General features: G+C 52.5%; 1 protein-coding gene across 1 annotated transcript; it reads right to left on the minus strand.

The window, feature by feature from the left end:
• Window positions 1-11: 11 nt before the first annotated feature.
• LOC128980517 (L-gulonolactone oxidase-like) lies at window positions 12-20,482 on the minus strand (the record flags this gene model as incomplete). Its single annotated transcript, XM_054398990.1, has 7 exons — window positions 20,477-20,482; window positions 14,567-14,668; window positions 13,805-13,930; window positions 12,187-12,281; window positions 11,568-11,658; window positions 10,124-10,309; window positions 12-119 (listed from the first exon to the last, which is right to left on the minus strand). Coding segments are annotated over exons 1-7 (714 nt in total), but the record flags the coding sequence as incomplete, so codon positions are not given.
• Between the last annotated feature and the right edge of the window lie 318 nt (window positions 20,483-20,800).

Here is a 20,800-nt window from a genome sequence, read left to right on the forward strand (position 1 = left end):
GGGGGACCTACCTTGTTGGTGGGATCCTGGTAGATGACGCTGACGTTCTCGCTGTGAGGGAACCAGAGGAACCTCATGTACTGGGATCTCTTCAGGTGCTCATCAAGGTGATCAAGGACCTGCAACAGCCAGATAAGTGGAGGCTGGTTGGTAATCACCCCTAGCCATGGAGCAGGCATCCTGGGAACAGGACTTGAAGGCATCTTGAGAGGACTCTCATTTAGTGCCGCAGAAGGTCCAAGAATTCCATCTGGATAGTCTTGGCAAGCCTTGGGTTGGAGTGGGGCCGACAGAGTCCAGTCAAGTACCAAGAGGTTAACAGAGACCATCACAGGATGTTAGGGGTTGGAAGGGACCTCTGGAGATCTTCCAGTCCAACCCCCTGCCAGAGCAGGAGCACAGAATCCAGCACAGGTCACACAGGAACACATCCAGATGGGGCTTGAAAGTCTCCAGAGAAGGAGACCCCACAACCTCTCTGGGGAGCCTGTTCCAGTGCTCTGTGACCCTCCCAATGAAGAAGTTCCTCCTCATGTTGAGGTGGAACCTCCTGGGGGTCCATGGGGAAGAGAGTTGGGATTGTATGTGGCATAGAGCCAAGATAAAACAAGGAATGGAGCCGGGATACAACAGGGGGCAGAGCCCAGATGCAATGGAGCATGGAGCTGGGATACAACAGGGAATGGAGCTGGGAAGTGCTACATGGCCCTGTCCCACAGACATTCCTGCTTCAAACACAGAATTGCCAAATTATTCATAAAGACACAAAAAAGAGCTTTAGGAAAGGCAGATGCCTCAGAGGAGAGAGATGCCAGGAACTGAGGACAGTGAGGCGCAGGGAGTGTGAGCAGACAGCCCATGCAGGTGATGGGGTTCAAGGAGGTGACCACAGCCTCAGGACATATCAGCCTGCTCCCAGGGCCACTGGGGTCTTGCTCCAGGGAAAATCCCACTGCATGACACAGCAGCACCTGCAGAAATGAGCCAACCTTTCTGCCCTTGCCCCTTGTCCCTGCCTGTCTGTGCAGGAGTGGAAGGACCCTGAGCTCACCCCTTTCATGGTGCTACTTTGTCTGGGCCAGCAGCTCTCCAACCACCCTCTCCCACAGCTTTGCAGAAAGGCTTAAAACTGCAGAAGCTTTGCTTTGAGGAGTTTGCTTGAATCATAGAATCACAGAATTGTTTTGGATGGAAGAGACCCTTAAGACCATTGAGCCCAACTGTTAACCCAGCACTGCCAGGTCACCACCTAACCATGTCCCTCAGCACCACATCTGCACAGCTTTTCCATCCCTCCAGGGATGGGGACTCCACCACTGCTCTTGGCAGACTGCTGCACAGCTTGACAACCATGACCATAGAATCACAGAATCATAGATGTGGCTCTGGGCAACCTAATCTAGTGTGAGGTGTCCCTGTCCATGGCAGGGGGGTTGGAACTGGATGATCCTTGAGGTCCCTTCCAACCCTAACAATTCTATGAGTCTATGATTCTATGAATTCTACAAATCTAAGAGTCTATGATTGTATGAATCATAGAATCATAGCCTCATAGAACGGTCCAGGCCAGAGGGGACCTCCAAAGGTCATCCAGCCCAACCTCCCTGCAGTCAGCAGGGACATCCCCAACTAGATCAGGCTGCCCAGGGCCTCGTTGAGCCTCACCTTGAATATCTCCAGGGAAGGGACCTCAACCACCTCCCTGGGCAACCTGTTCCAGTGTTCCACCACCCCCATTGTGAAGAACTTCTTCCTGATATCCAATCTAAAACTGCCCTTCTCTAGTTTGAAGCCTTTGCCCCTTGTCCTGTCACTGCAGGCCCTTGTAAGCAGTCTCACTCCATCCTTCCTGCAGACCCTACTCTGCAAAGTTCACCTCTGCACCACGTCCCCTGGCACCACATCTGAACTTACTGATCATGCACTGACACTGATGGAGCAGGGCAGAAGCTACAGTCCCACAGAAAGAATCACAGAATTACCCAGGTTGGAAAAGACCTTCAAGGTCATCAAGCCCAACCTGTCACCCAACACCATCCAATCAACTAAACCATGGCACTGAGTGCCTCATCCACTCTCATTTTAAACACTCCCAGGGATGGTGACTCCACCACCTCCCTGGGCAGCACATCCCAATGGGCAATCTCTCTTTCTGTGAAGAATTTCTTCCTCACATCCAGCCTAAACCTCCCCTGGTGCAGCTTGAGACTCTGTCCTCTCGTGTTGGGTTTCACGTGTTCGGTTCAGGCACAGAAGTGTTGAGTGGCTAAAACGAATGGGGACAAGAAAGCTGCAGCCCTCCCAAGGTGATCCTGCCAACAGCTGCTTGTCTTCCAGCCACAGCAGCAACTGCCTGGTGAGGGTGACCTTTCCCATCTGTGCTTTTGATTCGGGGGAGATCAGCCTGAACAAAGCGAGCCCAGCGACTCTGCCGGATAATTACAGCACAGTGGGCAAGAGCTGAAGGCAGCGAGCAAGGCAGCTTCAGCAGTCCTTAGGGACCTTGGCTGCTGGCTGAGTGCTGGAGTTGGAGGTGCTGGAAATCTTGTGGCCAGTGCAGGCAGTGGAGAAATACCTGGAGCATGCAGAGATCTTTTTTTCCCTCTCAAGAGCCCAGAATCAACCAGGTTGGAAGAGACCTCCAAGATCATCCACTCCAACCCATCACCCAGCCCTAAGCAATCAACCAGACCATGGCACCAAGTGCCTCATCCAGGCTTCCCTTGAACATCTCCAGGGACAGTGACTCCACCACCTCCCTGGGCAGCCCATTCCAATGGGCAATCACTCTCTCTGTGAAGAACTTCCTCCTAACATCCAGCCTGTACCTCCCCTGGCACAACTTGAGACTGTGTCCTCTTGTTCTGCTGCTGGTTGCCTGGGAGAAGAGACCAACCCCCACCAGGGTTCAACCTCCCTTCAGGTAGTTGTAGACAGCAATGAGGTCTCCCCTGAGCCTCCTCTTCTCCAGGCTAAACACCCCCAGCTCCCTCAGCTGCTCCTCATAGGGCTTGTGTTCCAGGTCCCTCACCAGCTTCGTCACCCTTCTCTGGACACGTTCCAGTACCTCAACACCTCTCTGAATTGAGGAGCCCAGAACTGGACACAAGACTCAAGGTGTGGCCTGACCAGTGCTGAGTACAGGGGAATAACCTCCCTTGTCCTGCTGGCTACACTATTCCTGACACAGGCCAGGATGCCATTGGCTCTCCTGGCTGCCTGGGCACACTGCTGGCTCCTGTTCATCCCTTCGCTTTGGAACGGCTGGGTCAAAAGGAGCTGCCTGCTCTCTTGCTTGCAAACAGCCTTGTCAGCAAACTGAGCTGAGGGGCAGGCACCCAGCCTGCTGCAGTGAAGGTTTGATTGCTTCAAATTCATAGATTCATAGGTTCATAGAATAGTCTGAGTTGGAAGGGACGTTAAAGACCATCTAGTTCCAACCCCACTGGCACGGGCAGGGACACCTTCCACTAGACCAGGTTGCTCAAGGTCTTAGCCAGCCTAGCCCTGAACACCTCCAAACTCAACATTTCTGGCTAATGGGGACAAGGTCAGACCCAGCAATGGAGAGGGGATTTAGGCACTGGGTGGACTTGAGAAACTGGTCTTGAAGCTTGTGCCTGCCACATCCCCCTAAGGGTTAGGGGGGATGTTAGGGGTTGGGGTTAGACTTAGCATTATGAAGTGACAGACCCAAAAGAAGCAGTTGGTCATCCACCAGGTCACTAAGTCGTGAAAGCCTGCACATGGCCAAAGGTTTGGATGGGTTCAGAAGCCAACCAGAGACCTTCCTAGAAGACAAACTCATTGCCTTATTATTGCCAGAAGGCCATCTGTGTCCTGGGCTGCATCCAGAGCAGTGTGGCCAGCATGTCAAGGAAGGGGATTCTGCCCCTCTGCTCCAGTGAGACCCCACCTGCAGTGCTGGGTCCAACTCTGGAGTCCTCAACACAGGAGAGACCTGTTGGAGCTAGTCTAGAGAAGGCAAAAACTATGATTTGAGGACTGGAACTTCTGTGCTGTGAGGCTGGGCTGAGAGTTGAGGTTAATCAGCCTGGAGAAGGGAAGGCTCCAAGGAGCCTGTTGCAGCCTTTCAAAAATTAAAAGGGGCCAGTAAGAAAGCTGAGGACAGACTTCTTCATCAGGGCCTGATGTGACAGAAGGGGAGATGGTTTTGAAATGAAAGGGGAGATTAAGACTAGAGAGGAGATGTGTTTTACACTGTGTGGTGAGGCCCTCGCCCAGGTTGCCTAGAGAGGTGGAAGATGTCCCATTCCTGGAACCATTCCAGGTCAGGTTGGATGGGGCTCCAAGAAATCTGATCTAGCTGAAGGTGTCCCTGCTGACTGCAGGTGGGGTGGATTAGATGACCTTTAAAAGTCCCTTCCCACCCAAACCATTCTGTGATTCTATGATATATACAGACATACTCCAGCTCACAGAGCCCTAAAGGTAAGAAGTATCTGATCCATCCTGGGTCTGGAACACAAGCCCTATGAGGAGCAGCTGAGGGAGCTGGGGTTGCTTAACCTGGAGAAGAGGAGGCTCAGGGGTGACCTCATTGCTGTCTACAACTACCTGAAGGGAGGTTGTAGCCAGGTAGGGGTTGGTCTCTTCTCCCAGGCAACCAGCACCAGAACAAGAGGACACAGTCTCAAGCTGTGCCGGGGAAGGTATAGGCTGGATATTAGGAGGAAGTTCTTCACAGAGAGAGTGATTGCCCATTGGAATGGGCTGCCCAGGGAGGTGGTGGAGTCACTGTCCCTGGAGATGTTCAAGAGGAGACTGGATGAGGCACTTGGTGCCATGGTCTGGTTGATTGCTTAGGGCTGGGTGATGGGTTGGAGTGGATGAGCTTGGAGGTCTCTTCCAACCTGGTTCATTCTATGATTCTACGATCTTCACCAGCTTCTCATCAGGTTTGGGGCAAGAGGAGGCTGACTCCATCCTCACCACCACCCAGGGATAGTCTCTGGTGACCTCAGCTGTACACCAAACGCCTCTTGTCCCTGCTCACTGTCAGCAGCGAGAGCAGCTCGAGTTTATATCCCAGTGATAAAGGCAATCACGAGGCCAGAGAAGAAAGCAAGCAGAGCCTTATATAACCACAAATCCAAGCCTTGCCCCTCTGACATATATTATTTGCAATGTCTTAGATAACTCAGGCTTAAATATTTCAAGCAACCTGCTCCCTTGCCATTATTCTCTTCTGCCTCGCTGGGCAGCTCGACACGAAAGGCAGAGCTCTGGAAGCAGGAGAGGAGCAGCGATGAGAGAGGATTGATAATGGCATTAATATTTATAGAGAGCAAGCTTGGTTAAACCTCCTCACAGCCCCAAGGGACAGGGAGGGCTGCCCTGAGCTCTGCAGGGAGCAGAGCATGATGCTGGGTAGGGTAACGCTCAGGCTGGGCTCAGGGCTTGTGAGCTTCCCAGCTAAAAAAAAGAGTAGATTAGGAGGTGGAGGTGGGGTCTCTTCTCCCAAGGAATAAGCAATAAAACCAGAGGAAAAGGCCTCAGGTGGTGCTGGGGAGGTTTAGGTTGGGCGTGAGGAACAATTTCCTCATGAAAAGGGTTGTTGAGACCTGGAACAGACTGCCCCTGGAACAGACTGGTGGAGTCCCCACCCCTGGAGGGATTGAAAAGCTATGGAAATGAGGTGCTGAGGGACATGGTTTAGTGGTGACCTGGCAGTGCTGGCTTGATGATTGGACTCAAGGATCTTAAGAGTCTCTTCCAACCTATAAAATTCTATGGTTCTGTGCTGTATACAAACCAACAACACAAACCAACACTCAGCCTGGCAGCTTGCCTGAGCAATGGTGCTCTAGGGTGCACTGAAGGTCTGAGGAGTCTGGCAGGGTTTATGAGGTGGTCAGGGAGGTTCTTCTCCCTCTCTATCCTGCCCCAGGGAGGCCACACCTGGAGTACTGTGTCCAGGTCTGGGCTCCTCAGTTCAAGAGAGATGGGGAACTACTGGAGACAGTCCAGAGGACACTACAAAAATGTTGAGGGGACTGGAGCATCTCTCTGAGAAGGAAAGGCTGAGAGACCTGGGGTTGTTTAAGCTGGAGAAGAGCAGCCTGAGAGGGGATCTTCTCAATGCAGATCAATAGCTAAAGGGCAGGGAGCAAGAGGATAGAGCCAGACCCTTTTCAGTGGTGCCCAGTGACAGGACAAGTGGTAACAGAGGCACAAACTGGAACCCAAGAGGTTCCACCTGAACAGCAACAAAAACTTATTGCCTGGAGCCCTGGACCAGGCTGCCCAGAGAAGTTGTGTAATCTCCCTGGAGAGATTCCAAACCTGCCTGGATGTGATCCTGGGCAGCCTGCTGTGGGTGACCCTGCTTCAGCAGGGTAGTTGGGCTAGACGATCCCCAGAGGTCTCTTCCAGCCCCAAACATGCTGGGATTCTGTAAGCACAAACTCTTCACCTCTGCAACTAGAAACACAGTTAATGAACTCACTGCAGGCTGGAGAAATTATCTTGGCAGGTTTCCCTTATCCCTCTATCTTCCCTTCCCACCTCCCAGGGAAAAAAAAAAGACTCTGAAGTGCTCCAACTCTCAACTGCTCCACTGCAGCTGCTCTTAGGGGCTGACAGCAGGTGGGCAGACACATTAATGGACTTGGGAAACGTTCATGGACCTCCCTGTCCACTTTCTGACTCAGCCCAGCTTCCCATGGCCCAGCACGAGGAGCTCCAGGTGGCTTTGGATCAGGGCTTAGGAAGGAGATACTGCACAAGCACATTAAATCCACTGTCATGGTTGTGTTCAAGCCACTCCAAAGGGGACACTGAATAATTCAGTCCAGAAAAAAATTAAGGACAGCATTTCTTGGAGCTTTCCTGGTGCCACAGCTCTGATCAATCCTGCCATGAATTCTCCTGCTTGTGCCCAAGGACTGTTTATTTTTCATGAGCCAGATTCAACAAAGGCTTGTGGTGTCATTATAGCCAGGGCTGGAACTGGACCTGTGAGACCCAAATGAAGCAGTGGATGAGGATGCTGCTGAGGATGTATCACCAGGGTTGTCAGACCTCACAGGAGGGCAAAGATGATATCCCTGAGGTTCTTTTCCATCACCACTGATTTCTTCCTGCTGGTGGACTTCATTCCTCATGTTCCCCATCCATAAAGTCCTTCCAGTGAGTCCACAGAGCATTTAGAAAGCCCCCAGGTGGCTTGCAGGTGGCCTCTTCTCCATAGGCTTCAGCTTGTGCAATGCTGCAGCCTCCAGTGATGATCTGGTGCCAAAGACATGGGGCAAGCTGGCTGATTGCTCAGCTCAAGGCAGCAGGTCACATCCTGGCACAGTGGATGAGCTGAACATCAAATGGAACAGCTCACTCCATCCAGCCTCCTGGGCACCATGAGGGTGGGTGGGCTCCAAGGAAATGCATTCAGCAGTTGAAAGGAATTTATATAATGGCAGAGGCATGGAAAGTCAGTTTTGATGTCTTCCCAGGAGAAAGAATTCCTTCAAATCACCCTGTAGAAATGCCCACTGAGCCTTCTAAAGGCTTTCTGAGGGAATCAGATCCTACCCACCACTGGCCACAGAGCCACGTGGGGATCCAAGCTCATAAAGCCCAGGAGATGCACTGCCCCCCAAAAGGGCATTTCATGCCTCTCTTGAGGGGAATCAGCCAGGTTCCTGCTGAGGATGCAAAGCCCAGCTGGAGGCAACCACTCTCCAGCACTAAGCACCTCTGTACCAGCATCCCAGGACACTGTCCCCAGTGCCTCAGCCACACACTGAGCAAAGAGCTAAACTCATGCTCTCCATGACCAGTCAAGGGCCCTTACATGCAAGATGTCCTCCTTCTGGGAGGACTGAGAGGGAACACCAGAGATATGGTGGACAGCAGAGGAACTTACTGAGGGGGAGACAGCATGCGAAACCTTCAGAGCCACGCAAGATCCTGACCCATGAGGGAGCAGGTCAGAAAGCCTCCTTGGACAGCCACCTGCCTTGAGGCTGTCCCAGACAGCACTGCACACCTCAGGCTGGGTGACTGCCACTTTGGCAAGATGGAGACAGAGAATGCCAGGAGCAATGTGACAATTGGCTTCAGGAGAGTTTTCCACCACATGACACAAATACAGCCCTGGGCTTGGATCTTGAGAAGAGATTTGTTCACTCTGGACCTTGCAATGTGTCAGCCATCACACTCCTCCTCATCCCCACACCACAGTTTTTGTCCCAAGTTCAGCTCACAACCAGCCTGCAAACTGGGAGATCACAGAATGGTTGAAAGGGACCTCTGGAGATCATCATCTAGTCCAACCCCCTGCTGAGGGCCCCATCCCCAAAACTACCCTGACCTCATCCAGCAGGAGAGACCAGAGCTCAGGATGCTAATGGACAATTTTAGGTGGCCCAGCAGCTGCTGGACTAAAGCACTGCTCTCCAGCAGCTGATCAGCAGGAGACAACGAGATGGGAGATGGCACTTCCTCAGAGAGCTCCCAGCTCATGGAGCAGCTGTACCCTGCAGGATGCTGCTCCTCTCCTCCAGGACCCATCCCTGCACTGCTTGCCTCCGGGGATGGTGGCTCAGTGCAAACACAATCTTCTCCCTGTTCTTCTGAAGTCCAGGCAGCACAGCAGGCTCCTCAGAGCAGCTCAGGATTTCCACTAAGGGCAATTTTCTCCAGCTGGGACATTAAATCTGCATAAGGCTTAGTCAAGTGTACCTGGAGCCATCAGCTCTCTGCTGACCTGCCAGCTCCTGGGAACAGCAGGTTAAAATGAGCAGAGCCATGGTGACATCTCCCATGGACAGCAGCAAGTGCCCAGGGCAGGAGCACCAATGCCTGCAGGCTCCTTCAGCATTTCTGACTTGATCATCATAGAATCATAGAATTATTTAGGTTGGAAAAGACCTTTAAGATCATTGGCTCCAACCATTAATCCAGCACTGCCAGGTCACCACTGAATTATGTCCCTCAGCACCACATCTCCACAGCTTTTCAATCCCTCCAGGGATGGGGACCCTACCACTGCCCTGGGCAGCCTGTTCCAGGCCTTGACAACCTTTTTGGGGAAGAAATTGTTCCTCATGTCCAACCTGAACCTTCCTTGGTGCAACTTCAGGCTTTTTCCTCTTGTTCTATTGCTTATTCTTTGGAAGAAAAGATCAACCCCCACCTCATTCCAGCCTCCTTTCAGGGAGAGAGAGAAGGTCTCCCCTGAGCCTCCTTTTCTCCAGCCTAAACAACCTCAGTTCCCTCAGCTGCTCCTCACAAGACTTGTGCTCTAGAGCCTTCATCAGCTTCATTGCCCTTCTTTGGACACCTCAGAGTCCTTCTTGGAGTGAGGGGCCCAAAACTGAACAGCATTTGAAGCGTGGCCTCACCAGTGCCAAGCACAATGGGGCCAAACACTGCCCTGGTCTTGCTGGGAACGGACACATCTCCCAAGGATGGAGCCTTGTGGTTCTCAGAAACCACCAGAAAGAAAAACAAAGGAAACAGCTTTCATCTCTCTGTCTTTCCCCATCACTCTCCCTCCCTGCTCAGCTCCCTCAGGCTGGATGCAGAGGGGTGGCTGCAGAGGGTCCTGGTGCTCCACACCCCTCCCCAGCTTTGTTGCTCTTCTCTGGACACATTTAAGCAACTCAACATCTTTCTTGAATTGAGGGACTCAGAACACCATGAAGACACATTCCCCCAGCAGACCGAGAGCCCTCCAAGTGCTGAAAAATGCCTTCTACTGAGGAACAGCAGGTTGTGAGGGTCACTGGATGGGAGGGATGCAGCAGGGCAGATGATGCCCCATGCCAAGTATGGCATGCAGTTGCCCACACAATCTCTGCCCTTCAGCTGGGGCTGGCTGGGTGTAGCTCAGTTGCCCTCTCCTAGCTGTGGGTTCTGTTTGCACTTTTCTTGATCTGGTTGATCAAGTTGAGGATGCCCCTGCTTGCTGCACAGGGAATTGCACTGGGTGGCCTCTGGAGGTCCCTTCCAACCCAGACCATTCTATGAATGCAACCTAGACACACCTCTAAGACTTTCTACCATGACCATTTCCCAGTCTCCCTCCAACCACGTCCACACCTCACCACGAGCTTTGCTTGTCCCCAGGGAGGCTTCAAACACATCCCCCATGTCATACCTGAGTAAGGGTGGAGGGGAAGGCCACCTCATGCAGGTAGAACTGAGGCACACACTGGAAGGTGACTGTAAGCACGATGCCCAGGCAGCCAAGGTGCAGACGAGCAGCCTGGAAGATGTCCACGTTGATGGACTCAGAGCACTCCAGGATGTCCCCTGAGGCTGTCAGCAGTGTGAGTCCTACAACCTACCAAGGGAGCAAAGCTTCAGTGAGCATTCAACGTGTCCCATCTCCATCCCAAAACTCATGGCTGGGAGCTAGATTAAGCAAACTCCTGTGCCACAGTGTGGTGGGTTGAAAATTAACCCCCCAAAAGAAAATTGCCAGACTAGCTCAGATGGAAGCAAATTAAGTTATATCTACAGGCAAAACTACAGATGGAAGCAAATTAAGTTCTATTTACAGGCAAAGCTACAAATGGAAGCAAATTAAGTTCTATTTACAAGCAAAACTACAACCTACCAATATGGAATGCAATGACCATGTACAAAACATGCACTGCCTACAGACATGTACAACACAAGAACCCCCCTGGACAAACCAGGGGAGTACCAACAGCTTCCTCCTCTTCCCCCCTGCACACAGGACAAGAGAAAAAAAGGAGAAAAGCAGAGAGAGAGCTTATTAGTACTTAGCCACAACAAAGAACACAGTCAGGGTCAGCAAGCCAGCAGAATCACAGAGTCAGCCAGGTTGGAAGAGACCTCCAGGATCATCAAGTCCAACTGATCACCCAACCCTAACTAACCAACTAGAGTGAGGGAAGCCTGAAAAGAGAGAAAGTTAGTTTTGTAAAGTATGTTAGTTACCTGGCCAGTGGGATTATTGAGACCATAGCATTATTTTCCCTTTTACATCCAAAGGTAATTTATTTACATGCTACTACTTTCTGTTCAAGAGCTGTGGAAAGTTTTCCCAGGCACAGCCTAAAGCTACCAGACACAGTCATCATCTCAGGGTGCTTTCTGCTGAGCCTGGCTCAACCAGGCCCCCTCCCTCCCACCCTAGATGGTGCTAGGAAAAGCCATCAAATAAAGAAATAAAACTACCTCAGGTTACTTCTCCATAACCATTGGTGGAGTCAACACAGAGGATTTGAGTTGAGCAGAGGATTTCCATCAGTGCCTAGTTAAACCCAGACCTGGGACCTGCAGAGGTTTGGTTGTGGGGTGCTCCAGCACAAGAACTTAAGTACAGACCTTACTCATTGCATTTTACAACCATGAAGCACAGAGGTAGAGGAGTTTTGAGCTGGATTCTGGTTTGGCTGGCAGCTGAGGAGGTCTCACTGTGCATGGAGGACTTGAGGGTCCTCTAAAGCAGCTCTGTCTTGGGGGAACCCCAAGACATGTCACCAGACCCGTACTGGGTGATGGAACATCTTCCCTGAAGCCCTCAAGACGCTGAGGTCCATGAGCTGACACGCTCCAGACTTGTGTCTCACCTGGGTGGGGAGGATGCCATGCTTGATCCCAGTGTTGTGTGTCCCTGTCCCAATCACACCAGCAGCTGTCACCTCAGAAACGGCTCCTAAGCTGGGGACAGATGAAGGGATGGGTAAGAGCCTCAGCCTGTGAGGACATCCCACTTGGGCAGGTGTTACAGCATGTGGAGGCCCTGCAGAGACCCCCAGGAAATGCTCCCCTACCCCAACAAGAAAGGTCTTCCACCCTGCAGGGTAGCCTGCAGCAATGGGTGGGTAACTTTGGACCCCCAGACCACCACTTCCACCTCCTCTTCTGGGGAGACATCCCAAAAGCAATGACATGGGAAGGGCCAGCTCAGTGGGTACAGAGAGAGTAGAATAGGTGTAGGGATTGATCTCTTGAGGTCCCTTCCAACCTCTGATGTACTGTGATAGAGGTTCCCTTTGTCCTGCCTCCCACTCTAAGGCAGGATCAGCTCCTCCATCACGGACCTGTGAAGACCAGACCCTGAAGTAAACATCTCTGTTCTGCAGTAAAAGCCCTTCAAACATCTTGATTTTGCCATCTCCCAGAACCTGATGTGGGGCAAGGACAGGAGGAGGCAGAGGGATGGCCCCATGCACGTGTCCCACTCACTTGGCCAGGGCCAGCCCCTGCTTGCTCAGCTCCACGTTCAGATCCGAGAGGAAAATCCCTCCCTCCACGGTCACTTGCTGCTTCTCCTTGTCCACCTGCACAGGATGGGATGGGAGGAGAGAGGGGAAGGTCACACAGCTGGGAGGAGAAACACCCCATTGAGAACAACTCTGCTCTTACCAAAGCAATGTCCACACACCAGGAAGGACTTGCTCCATCCTGAGATGCCACCTCTCAGACCTTCACCCAACCCAAACCTCCTCCAACCCAGTGGTGCCACTGGTTCCTGCTCCTGGTCCATTCCCTGTTGCCCTCTGCTCTCTCTGGTCTCAGAGGTGTGTAACCTCTCACAGAACATCTCCTAGGTGTTGAGCAAGGCAAGGAAGAAGACCCTTCAAAGCTCTGCCCTCAGCAAAGCTCTTCACTCTGGCCTGCTGCCTGGCTTGGGCAGCTTCAGCCAGCCAGGAGCTATTCATCCTGCTTCTGACAGAGCTGTCAGGGAGGGAGCAGTACCTTAATTAATGATTGTTGCTAATTACCAATAATGACCCAGCTCTCAGAACACACTGCCGGCATCAGGATTTCCTCACCTTCAGCTGCACACACACACACACAAACATGTACAAGGGAATATATGTGATGACACCAAGTTGGGTGGGAAGGTTGATCTGCTGCAGGGTCTGGAGGCTCCATAGAGGGACCTGGTCAGGCTGGATCAATGGGCTAAGGCCAATGGGATGAGATTCAATAAGATCAGTGTCAGGTTCTGCACTTGGGTCAAAACAACCCCCTGCAATCCTCCAGTCTTCAGGAAGAGTGGCTGGAAATTGCCCAGCAGAAAAGGACCTGGGGGTGTTGGTCAACAGGTGGCTAAAGATGAGCCAACATGTGCTCAGGTGGCCAAGAAGGCCACCAGCATCCTGGCTTGGGTCACTAATAGTGTGGCCAGCAGGACTAGGGCTGGGATTGTCCTCCTGTACTGGGCACGGGGGAGGTCTTGCCCTGAATCCTGGGTTCACTTTGGGACTGCTCACTCCAAGGACTTTGAGGTGCTGGAACATGTGAAATGAAGGGCAAGGAAGCTGGTGAAGGGTCCAGAGCACAGGTCTTGTGAGGAGCAGCTGAGGGAACTGGGGCTGTTCTACAGTTCAGGACCTGCTCCACAGGCAGCAAGGAAGAACTATTTCCTTCCCAGTGTCATCCAACAGAGCAACCTCCCACAGGGATGCTGCCCACCAGCCATGGACCATGAACACCCAGCTGGGTCTTTGCCAGGCTGTGCTGCACCTGAGGCACTTCTGTCAAGGTGACCCTTCCAAGTTCTCCTCCCCATCCAGCGGACCATGGTGTGATGAGGACAACATTCCATGGCTAAGTGCTCCCTGAACACACATTGAGAAGATATCACTTCCAACACACAAAGGAAGGGTTTCCACTGGGGAAGTGTGCATGGTCTGGTTTGGGAAAGCTCCTGTCGGTGAGGAGAAGAAAGCCTCTCCATTCTTCCACCTCCCTCTCTGGGTATAGCTAATGCCTGCCAGAGCCATAGGTGGCTGCATGAACAGAGCTGTCACCACATTTCCAGGGCACAACACCACCTCCCAGAAGCCAGTCTCACCTTGAGGATCTGGTTCATCTTCCCCATCTGAATCATGAAGTCCTCAGTGCAGGCGATGTCCGAAGGAGAGTGACCTCCCCCCACCACCTTGACCCTCTTGTTCTGCTGCCTGGCCATATCCAGGATCTGCAGAGACAACAGGTGGTCCTGAGCACCCAACATCTCCCCTCAAAGTCATGGGCTAAAGGTGATTCCAGAGGCACTCTGAGACATCCCAAGATAAAATCTCACCCATGGCTGGCATCCATTTACTTGGATAATCCAGCTTCTGGGGGTTAAAACCATCCCTGGAGCCCAAACACCTCCTAAGACAGTCCTTGGGATCATCCTTGGGGGTTGGACTCGATGACCTTTAAAGAGTGCTTCCAACCCAAACCATTGTCTGATTATATGGTCCTAGAAGAGGTGATGCCCACCTGAGACATCCTAGGCATCTCTGGGGTGACAAAAGTGACTCCCATCCCTCAATATGGCAGCTGGGGCAAGCAGGGGACCCCAGAAGGATGCCAGATGCTGATACCCAGGGAACAGCTGGGCCAGCTGGGCCCAGGCAAGTTTGTTTTCTCCCTCTCTTAGGTGTTTGACACATCTGCTGGAGAATGTGCAGTTCAGTAGGGTGAGCCAGCTCCTGGGCTAAGAGAAGGACTCATGCTGTCACCATCTGTGACCTCTCTGACTGAACATGCAGGAGCACCACAGCCCTTCCTGCCCTTTCCTCCCCTTCATTTCTACTGGATTGTCTCCTGGAAGACCCTTCCTTACCTCCCGGATCTCCTCCACTGAAGTGGGCTGGAAGTACAACTCTGGAGAGCAGCCATAAGTCTTGGCCCAGTTCTGGAACTTGAATCCTCCTTGACCATGAACCTGGAGCAAAACCAAGAACTGTAGCAGAAGAAAGCAAGTGTCTCCCCACCTTTCACACACAGCCAAGACCACTGTACCAGAGCCAGATTTCCAAAGGATCTGGAAAAGTACTATGGACACAGAGGTTCATCTCAACCCCTTGAGTCTGTAGAGCAGAGATGTCTCCATGTGAGCAAGTCAGCCCAGGAGCAGTCAGTGGGGAGAAGTGAGAGAAGCCCCAGCTACCTGAGACACCTCCATTGACCTCAGCCCATCCCTGCCTCTTACAGCCTGAGGTGTGCTGGGGTCCTCTTGGGGTCAAGAGGCAGGGGACAGGCTCTGCTCAGTTGCACCCTGGGATAGGACAAGGGGCAATGGATATAAACTACAGCACAGGAGGTTCCACCTCAACATGAGGAGGAACTTCTTCACTGTGAGGGTCACAGAGCTCTGGAACAGGCTCCCCAGAGAGGTTGTGGAGTCTCCTTCTCCGGAGACCTTCAAGACCCATCTGGATGTGTTCCTGTGTGACCTGTGCTGGATTCTATGGTCCTGCTCTGGCAGGGGGTTGGACTTGATGATCTCCAGAGGTCCCTTCCAACCCCTAACATCCTGTGATCCTGTGGTTTGTGAGGCTTCTTCTGCTCTGGTCTCCTCCCAGACCTTGTCCCAGCATCCACCCCTACCTACCTCACAGCCCCTGTGCATGGTCTCATCACGAGGGGCTGACTGGGCAAGGAAGGACCTGGCATAGGGCTGGGGAGCAAGCCCAGAGTAGATGGTGAATCCCCCTGTCCAGGCAGGCCTGGATCCAACATGCTGCCCCATCAACACAACACCTTGGCTGCAGGGGATTCCCTCACCACCTCCAGTGGTCTTTCTTACTCCTGTTCTGTCCAGTCTCCTCCCCAGGAGCAAACCCTCCACCTTCCACCTCCCCATCCAGGCTCCCTCTTCTGCCTTCAGCTCATTTTCCTTTTCCCCATCTCTAGGGTGGGTTCAGCTCCTATTCCTGCTCTTTAGCAGACTCCCCAAACCGACCAAAGTTCTCCAGGGGTGCAGAAGGGGCTCTCCCCAGCTGTGTCTGCAGCATCCTCCACCTCAACCCCCTCCGGCTGCTTTCAAGGGCTGGGCAGGGCAGAAACAGTGGCTAGTAGGTGATGATCCATCAGCCTGCCCGGGAGGTGACACTGCCTGCAGCGAGGGCCATCAAGAACTATTGCAGATCGCTCAGACAGCAGCAAGGAACTCCCAAGGCGAGGGGGAGGTGGGGCTGGGCTGTCCCACATCATCCCCCATGGAGGTTTAAACCCAGAGATGGGCTTTGAGCCGAGCAACAGAGGGAGAAAGACAGAGAAAAGGTTAAAAAAATAAAAATCAAAACAACAAAACGGAGGAAACTGAAGATCCAGGGCTCTGGGCAACCTGATCTGGTTGAGGATGTCCCTGCTTACTGCAGAGGGGGTTGGACTAGATGACCTTTGGAGATCCCTTCCAAGGCAGACCATTCTGTGATTCTAGACAAAACCCTCTCCTGCTCAGCAGGCAGAGTCTACCCTGAGTTATCCAGGGAATAATTGGATTCCCTCCCTCTTTTTCCAAGCACCTTTCCTATTTCTCATCCTGGTTATTAAATCCACATCCGGTGGTACAAAACCCTCATCGTCCCATCAGCCCTGCCCACACCATGTGGCTCCGCGCTGCTTGGACCACTCTTCCCACCCCAAACCCGGAGAAATTCCCCTTGGCTTTTCCTTACCATCCCGTCGGACTCTCCGTGAGATGCTGCTGGAGTGAGGACTGTGGCTGCTCTGGCCCCGGGGATGAGGGGGGATCCTGGCTGCTCCAAAGCTGTTCCTGACCTCTGGGTCATCAAGATAATGAATAACAGCCCTGCCCTTGGGATATGCCCCATTCCCCGGGGGAGGAGAGGGGCTGAGCGCTTTGCTCCGGGCCGGGAAAGTAAGAGCCAGCCCCAGATTTGAACCTGGAGCCCTGTGTCTCACAGGGATACTGCAGACTCGGATGGTCTGGGGGCAAATTGGAACACAGGAAATTCCCCAGAACCACGAGGAAAAACTGTCTTGTGAGAGTGCCAGAGCACTGGAACAGGCTAACCAGAGAGGTTGTGGAGTCTCTTTCCCTGCAGAGATTCCAAATCCTGTGCAGCCTGCCCTGGGTGACTCTGTTCAAGCAGGGGGTTTGGACGAGGTGGTCTCCAGAGGTCCCTTCCAACCCCCACCATGCCTCGTTTCTGTGAGGAAGAAGATGCTTCCAAGGGTTTTTGAGGAGAATCCACTTCATTTGGTGGCACTCACCCTGGAGCAGATCCCCTGGACCCGCAGCTTTGGCACTGGCAAGCTGGGCAAAGGAAGTGAGCAGGGAAAAGACCCAGATCCAGGTCTGGGGTCACCTTAATGGGGGACTTCGGGCAGCAGCTGATGCAACGACCTCACTCCATTGCAACACTCCATGCAAAATGGCCTTCGAGGGCTTTTGCTTCCTCTGAAGGGGACACTTCACACCTTGCATCTCAGACTCACTTTGCTGCCCCACCAGGAGCAGAAGGCTGGACAGGATCTGGCCATCTGATGGCTCTCATCTGGACGGACAAAGAGCAGCGATTTGCAGGGGCTCTGCAGCGCTCCGTGGCTGCTCTTTGGTGATAAGCAAACCCTCCTCATTAAGGGAGGGATGATAAGGAGATTGCTGAGCCAGCCAACTCGGCCAAGGTGACCTTCCAGAAGCACTCTGTGAGGGGGGAAACCTCTGCTGTGGGCAGCTGCCTTCACATAGCTGCGAGATGCTCTTGGAGACCCAACTCCCGCAGCACAGTCATGAACCCGGGGGCAGGGGAATAGCTTCTTAAGTACAAAGCAGGAGCTGTGCAGAGTGCCAAAGACCTCACAGCAGCTGTTTCCACAGGTCTTCACTTCTACCTTCAAAGCTCTTTGACCTCCTCGACCAGCCCAAATCCCTGCTGATGTTTTCCTGGCTGCAATGCAGAAAATTAATGAATAATCCTCCACCACACCTTCAAGCCTAGTTTGGCTGGGGTGAGACACCTCCACAGCTGCCCAGCCACCAGCACTGTGCCCAAGTGCTGTGCAAAGGTCACCAAAACCCTCCCAAAAATCCCCTCAAGGGATTATTCATTAACTGAGAGGGGTGAGAGGGATACAGTGGGTGCTGTGGTCTGGCTGGTATTATTCCGAGCAGCCAGAACAGGGATGGCAACTGGGATAGGATCCTCACTGCTCCCTCAGTGGGAACCTCTGTAGCTGATGGCACCAAGATGGAATTTCCTACCCCTGCAGCTGCTCTCTTCACTGTCACCTCTGCACCACAAACAGCCAATGCCCTCAGATTGCAGTGAGCTGCCAAATTAGAATCATGGAATTGCTTGCAGACCTTTAAGATCACCAAGCCCAGCCATTACCCCAGCACTGCCAGGGCACCACTAAACCATGTCCCTCAGCACCACATCTACACAGCTTTTCAATCCCTTCAGGGATGGGAACTCCAACACTGCCCTGGGCAGCCTGTTCCAGGGCTTGTCAGCACTTCCCATGAAGAAATTGTTGTCCAGTCCAACCTAAACCTCCCCTTCCTCTCAGTCTATCACTTGTTTCTTGGGAGAAGAGATCAACACCCACCTCACTCCACCCTCTTCTCAGGGATATTTAGAGAGTGAGAAGGTCTCCCTTGAGCCTTCTTTTCTCCAGGTTAAACAGCCACATCTCTCTCCACTGCTCCTCACAAGACCTGTGCTCTAGACCCTTCATCAGCTATGCTGCCTTTCTCTGGACACTCTCCAGCACCTCAATGTCCTTCTCCTGGTGAGGGGCCCAAAATTCAACCCAGGATTCAGGATGCAACCTCACCAGTGCCCAGCACAGGGGAGCAGGGCCCCTTCAGATATGGGAAGGTGACAATAAGGGTTCCTCAGAGCCTTCTCTTCTCCAAACTAAAAGCCCCAACTCTCTCAGCCTGTCCTCAGAGGTGTTCCAGCCCTCCCATCATCCTTGTGGCCCTTCTCTGGACACATTCCAGCATGTCCATATCTTTCTTGTAATAGGGGCTCCAGAACTGGACACAGTACTCCAGGTGCCTGCACTTGGGGGGCTGCCAGACCTTGTACCCTCTTACAGCTATGATGAAACTGAGTTAGGAGCTTTTTGAGTCTTGAGAGCCATGTGAGCAGGGTCGCAGGCCAGAAATCAGGTTGAAGGGGTTTTGGGCCCTTTTTCTTCTCCATTTAAGAATAAAACAGTTTCAGCTTCATTATGAGCAGCTTTTATTCTTTACTTCTCTATCTCCAAGGGCTGCTTCTTCCTCTTTTATTTATCTGAGTTAATTGCTTCCTTCCTTAAATGGGGCAATGAACAATGTCTGGAGGAGGAGAGGACACTGACTAAAGTTGAAACCTGCCTAGGAACAGGGAGAGGTTATCCTTTAATCCTCCCTACCAGGCACAACCAGAGTCCCACCACATCCTCCCTGCAGCTCAGCATCCCTGTTGCCAGCACCCCTGGGTGCCTCACAGCTTTGGAGGGAGAAGCTGAGAAAAATCATTGCAATTCTAGGGTTTTATATGGTCCAGGGGACAAGTAGAGGTGGTCACCTTGTGCCACCCTTCTGTCTGGCTCCCCAGGGTGGAGCTGATGCTGCAGTTTGAGGTGTGTTGGCCACAGAGTGACCTTCACCAGTTACCAGAGTGTTTTCCCTCTCAGTGAGGCTGAAACTTTAACCCTGGAGCACAGTGGGAGGACAGGGATGGGCTGGGTTGAAATTTAACCTGGTGCTGTGAAGTTTGGTGGGTGCAATTCTGCAACCCTGTACCCAAACAATGTGGGGCAAAGGGAGCACTCCCTGCTGGTGCCAGAGCTGGAGACTGGTGTGCACCCCATGTGTATGTGTGTGTGAGCACTGCAGAACTGCCACCTTGGACTTGCAACAGGCAGACTTTGGCCTGTTTCAGAAACTGGTTGACATAGTCCCTTTGGAGGCAGTCCTGAAGGGCTAAGGAGACCAGGAAGGCTCAAGAGGAAAGGGTCTAAGGCCATCCCCAGGGGCTGAAAGACAACAGCAGAGAAGGCAGCTGAGAGAAAAGGGGAACAAATGACAGGGCAAGAGGAAATCACCTCAGGTTGAACCAGGGGAGGTTTAGATTGGATGTTGTAAGGCTCTCAAGCACTGGAACAGGCTCCCCAGGGAGGTGATTGAATCACCACCCTGGAGGTGTTAGGGGTGCTAGGGGACATGGATCAGCAGCAGACTTGGTAGAGTTAGAGAATGATTCTGAAGGCATTTTCCAACCAAAAGGAATATGAATATATGATTCTAAACCTCCCCTAGGGTAACTTGAAGCCATTTCCCTCTTAGCCTATCACTTGCTCCTTGGGAGAAGAGACCAACACCCACCTTGCTCCAACCTCCTTTCAGGGAGTTGTAGAGCGTGAGAAGGTCTCCCCTCAGCCTCTTTTTCTCCAATCAATCCCAGTTCCCTCAGCTGCTGCTCACAGGACTTGTGCTCCAGACCACTCTTCACCAGCTTCCTTGCCCTTCTCTGGACACACTCCAACACCTGTCCTTCTTGTAGTGAGGGGCCCAAAACTGAACCTAGCATTCAATGTGTGGCCTCACCAGTGCCCAGTACATCTTGCTTAAGCACTAAAAAAACCCAGCTGAGGATAAATAACAGGACTTGAAGTTTTACTTCCAGCTCAGCAAGGGGCTGAGCCTCGTAGGGATGGTGGTGATGGAAGGTTACTGCTTGTCCTCAGAGATCAGAGCATTGCATCCTGGGGCATGTGTCAACCCTCTCACCTTCATGCTTACGGACCTTTGGGAGGTTTTGCAGCCAACAGCCATCAGCAAGAGCAAAGCAAGGAAGGGAGGGGGGGTGTCCATCATGCCAGCAGTTCAAGAATCAGAGACTGAGGGGGTCCTGCCCCTGCTTTAGCTGTTCTAAGCAGTTCTCCCATCTCATAAACCCAGTCCTGGATGGGTCCTGGCCCCATTGCATGCTGCCACTGTCACCCAGCCACTCAGAGCAGCTCAGTCACCACTTCCCTAGGGACACATTGTGGTTCTCCTTTTCCATATTTTCTGTTGTTTTCAAAGGTTTGGATTTGTAGAGCAGGAATTATG

The sequence above is a fragment of the Indicator indicator genome, unplaced genomic scaffold (genome assembly GCF_027791375.1).
Source record: "Indicator indicator isolate 239-I01 unplaced genomic scaffold, UM_Iind_1.1 iindUn_scaffold_233, whole genome shotgun sequence".
In the NCBI taxonomy this organism is placed as follows: Eukaryota; Metazoa; Chordata; class Aves; order Piciformes; family Indicatoridae; genus Indicator; species Indicator indicator.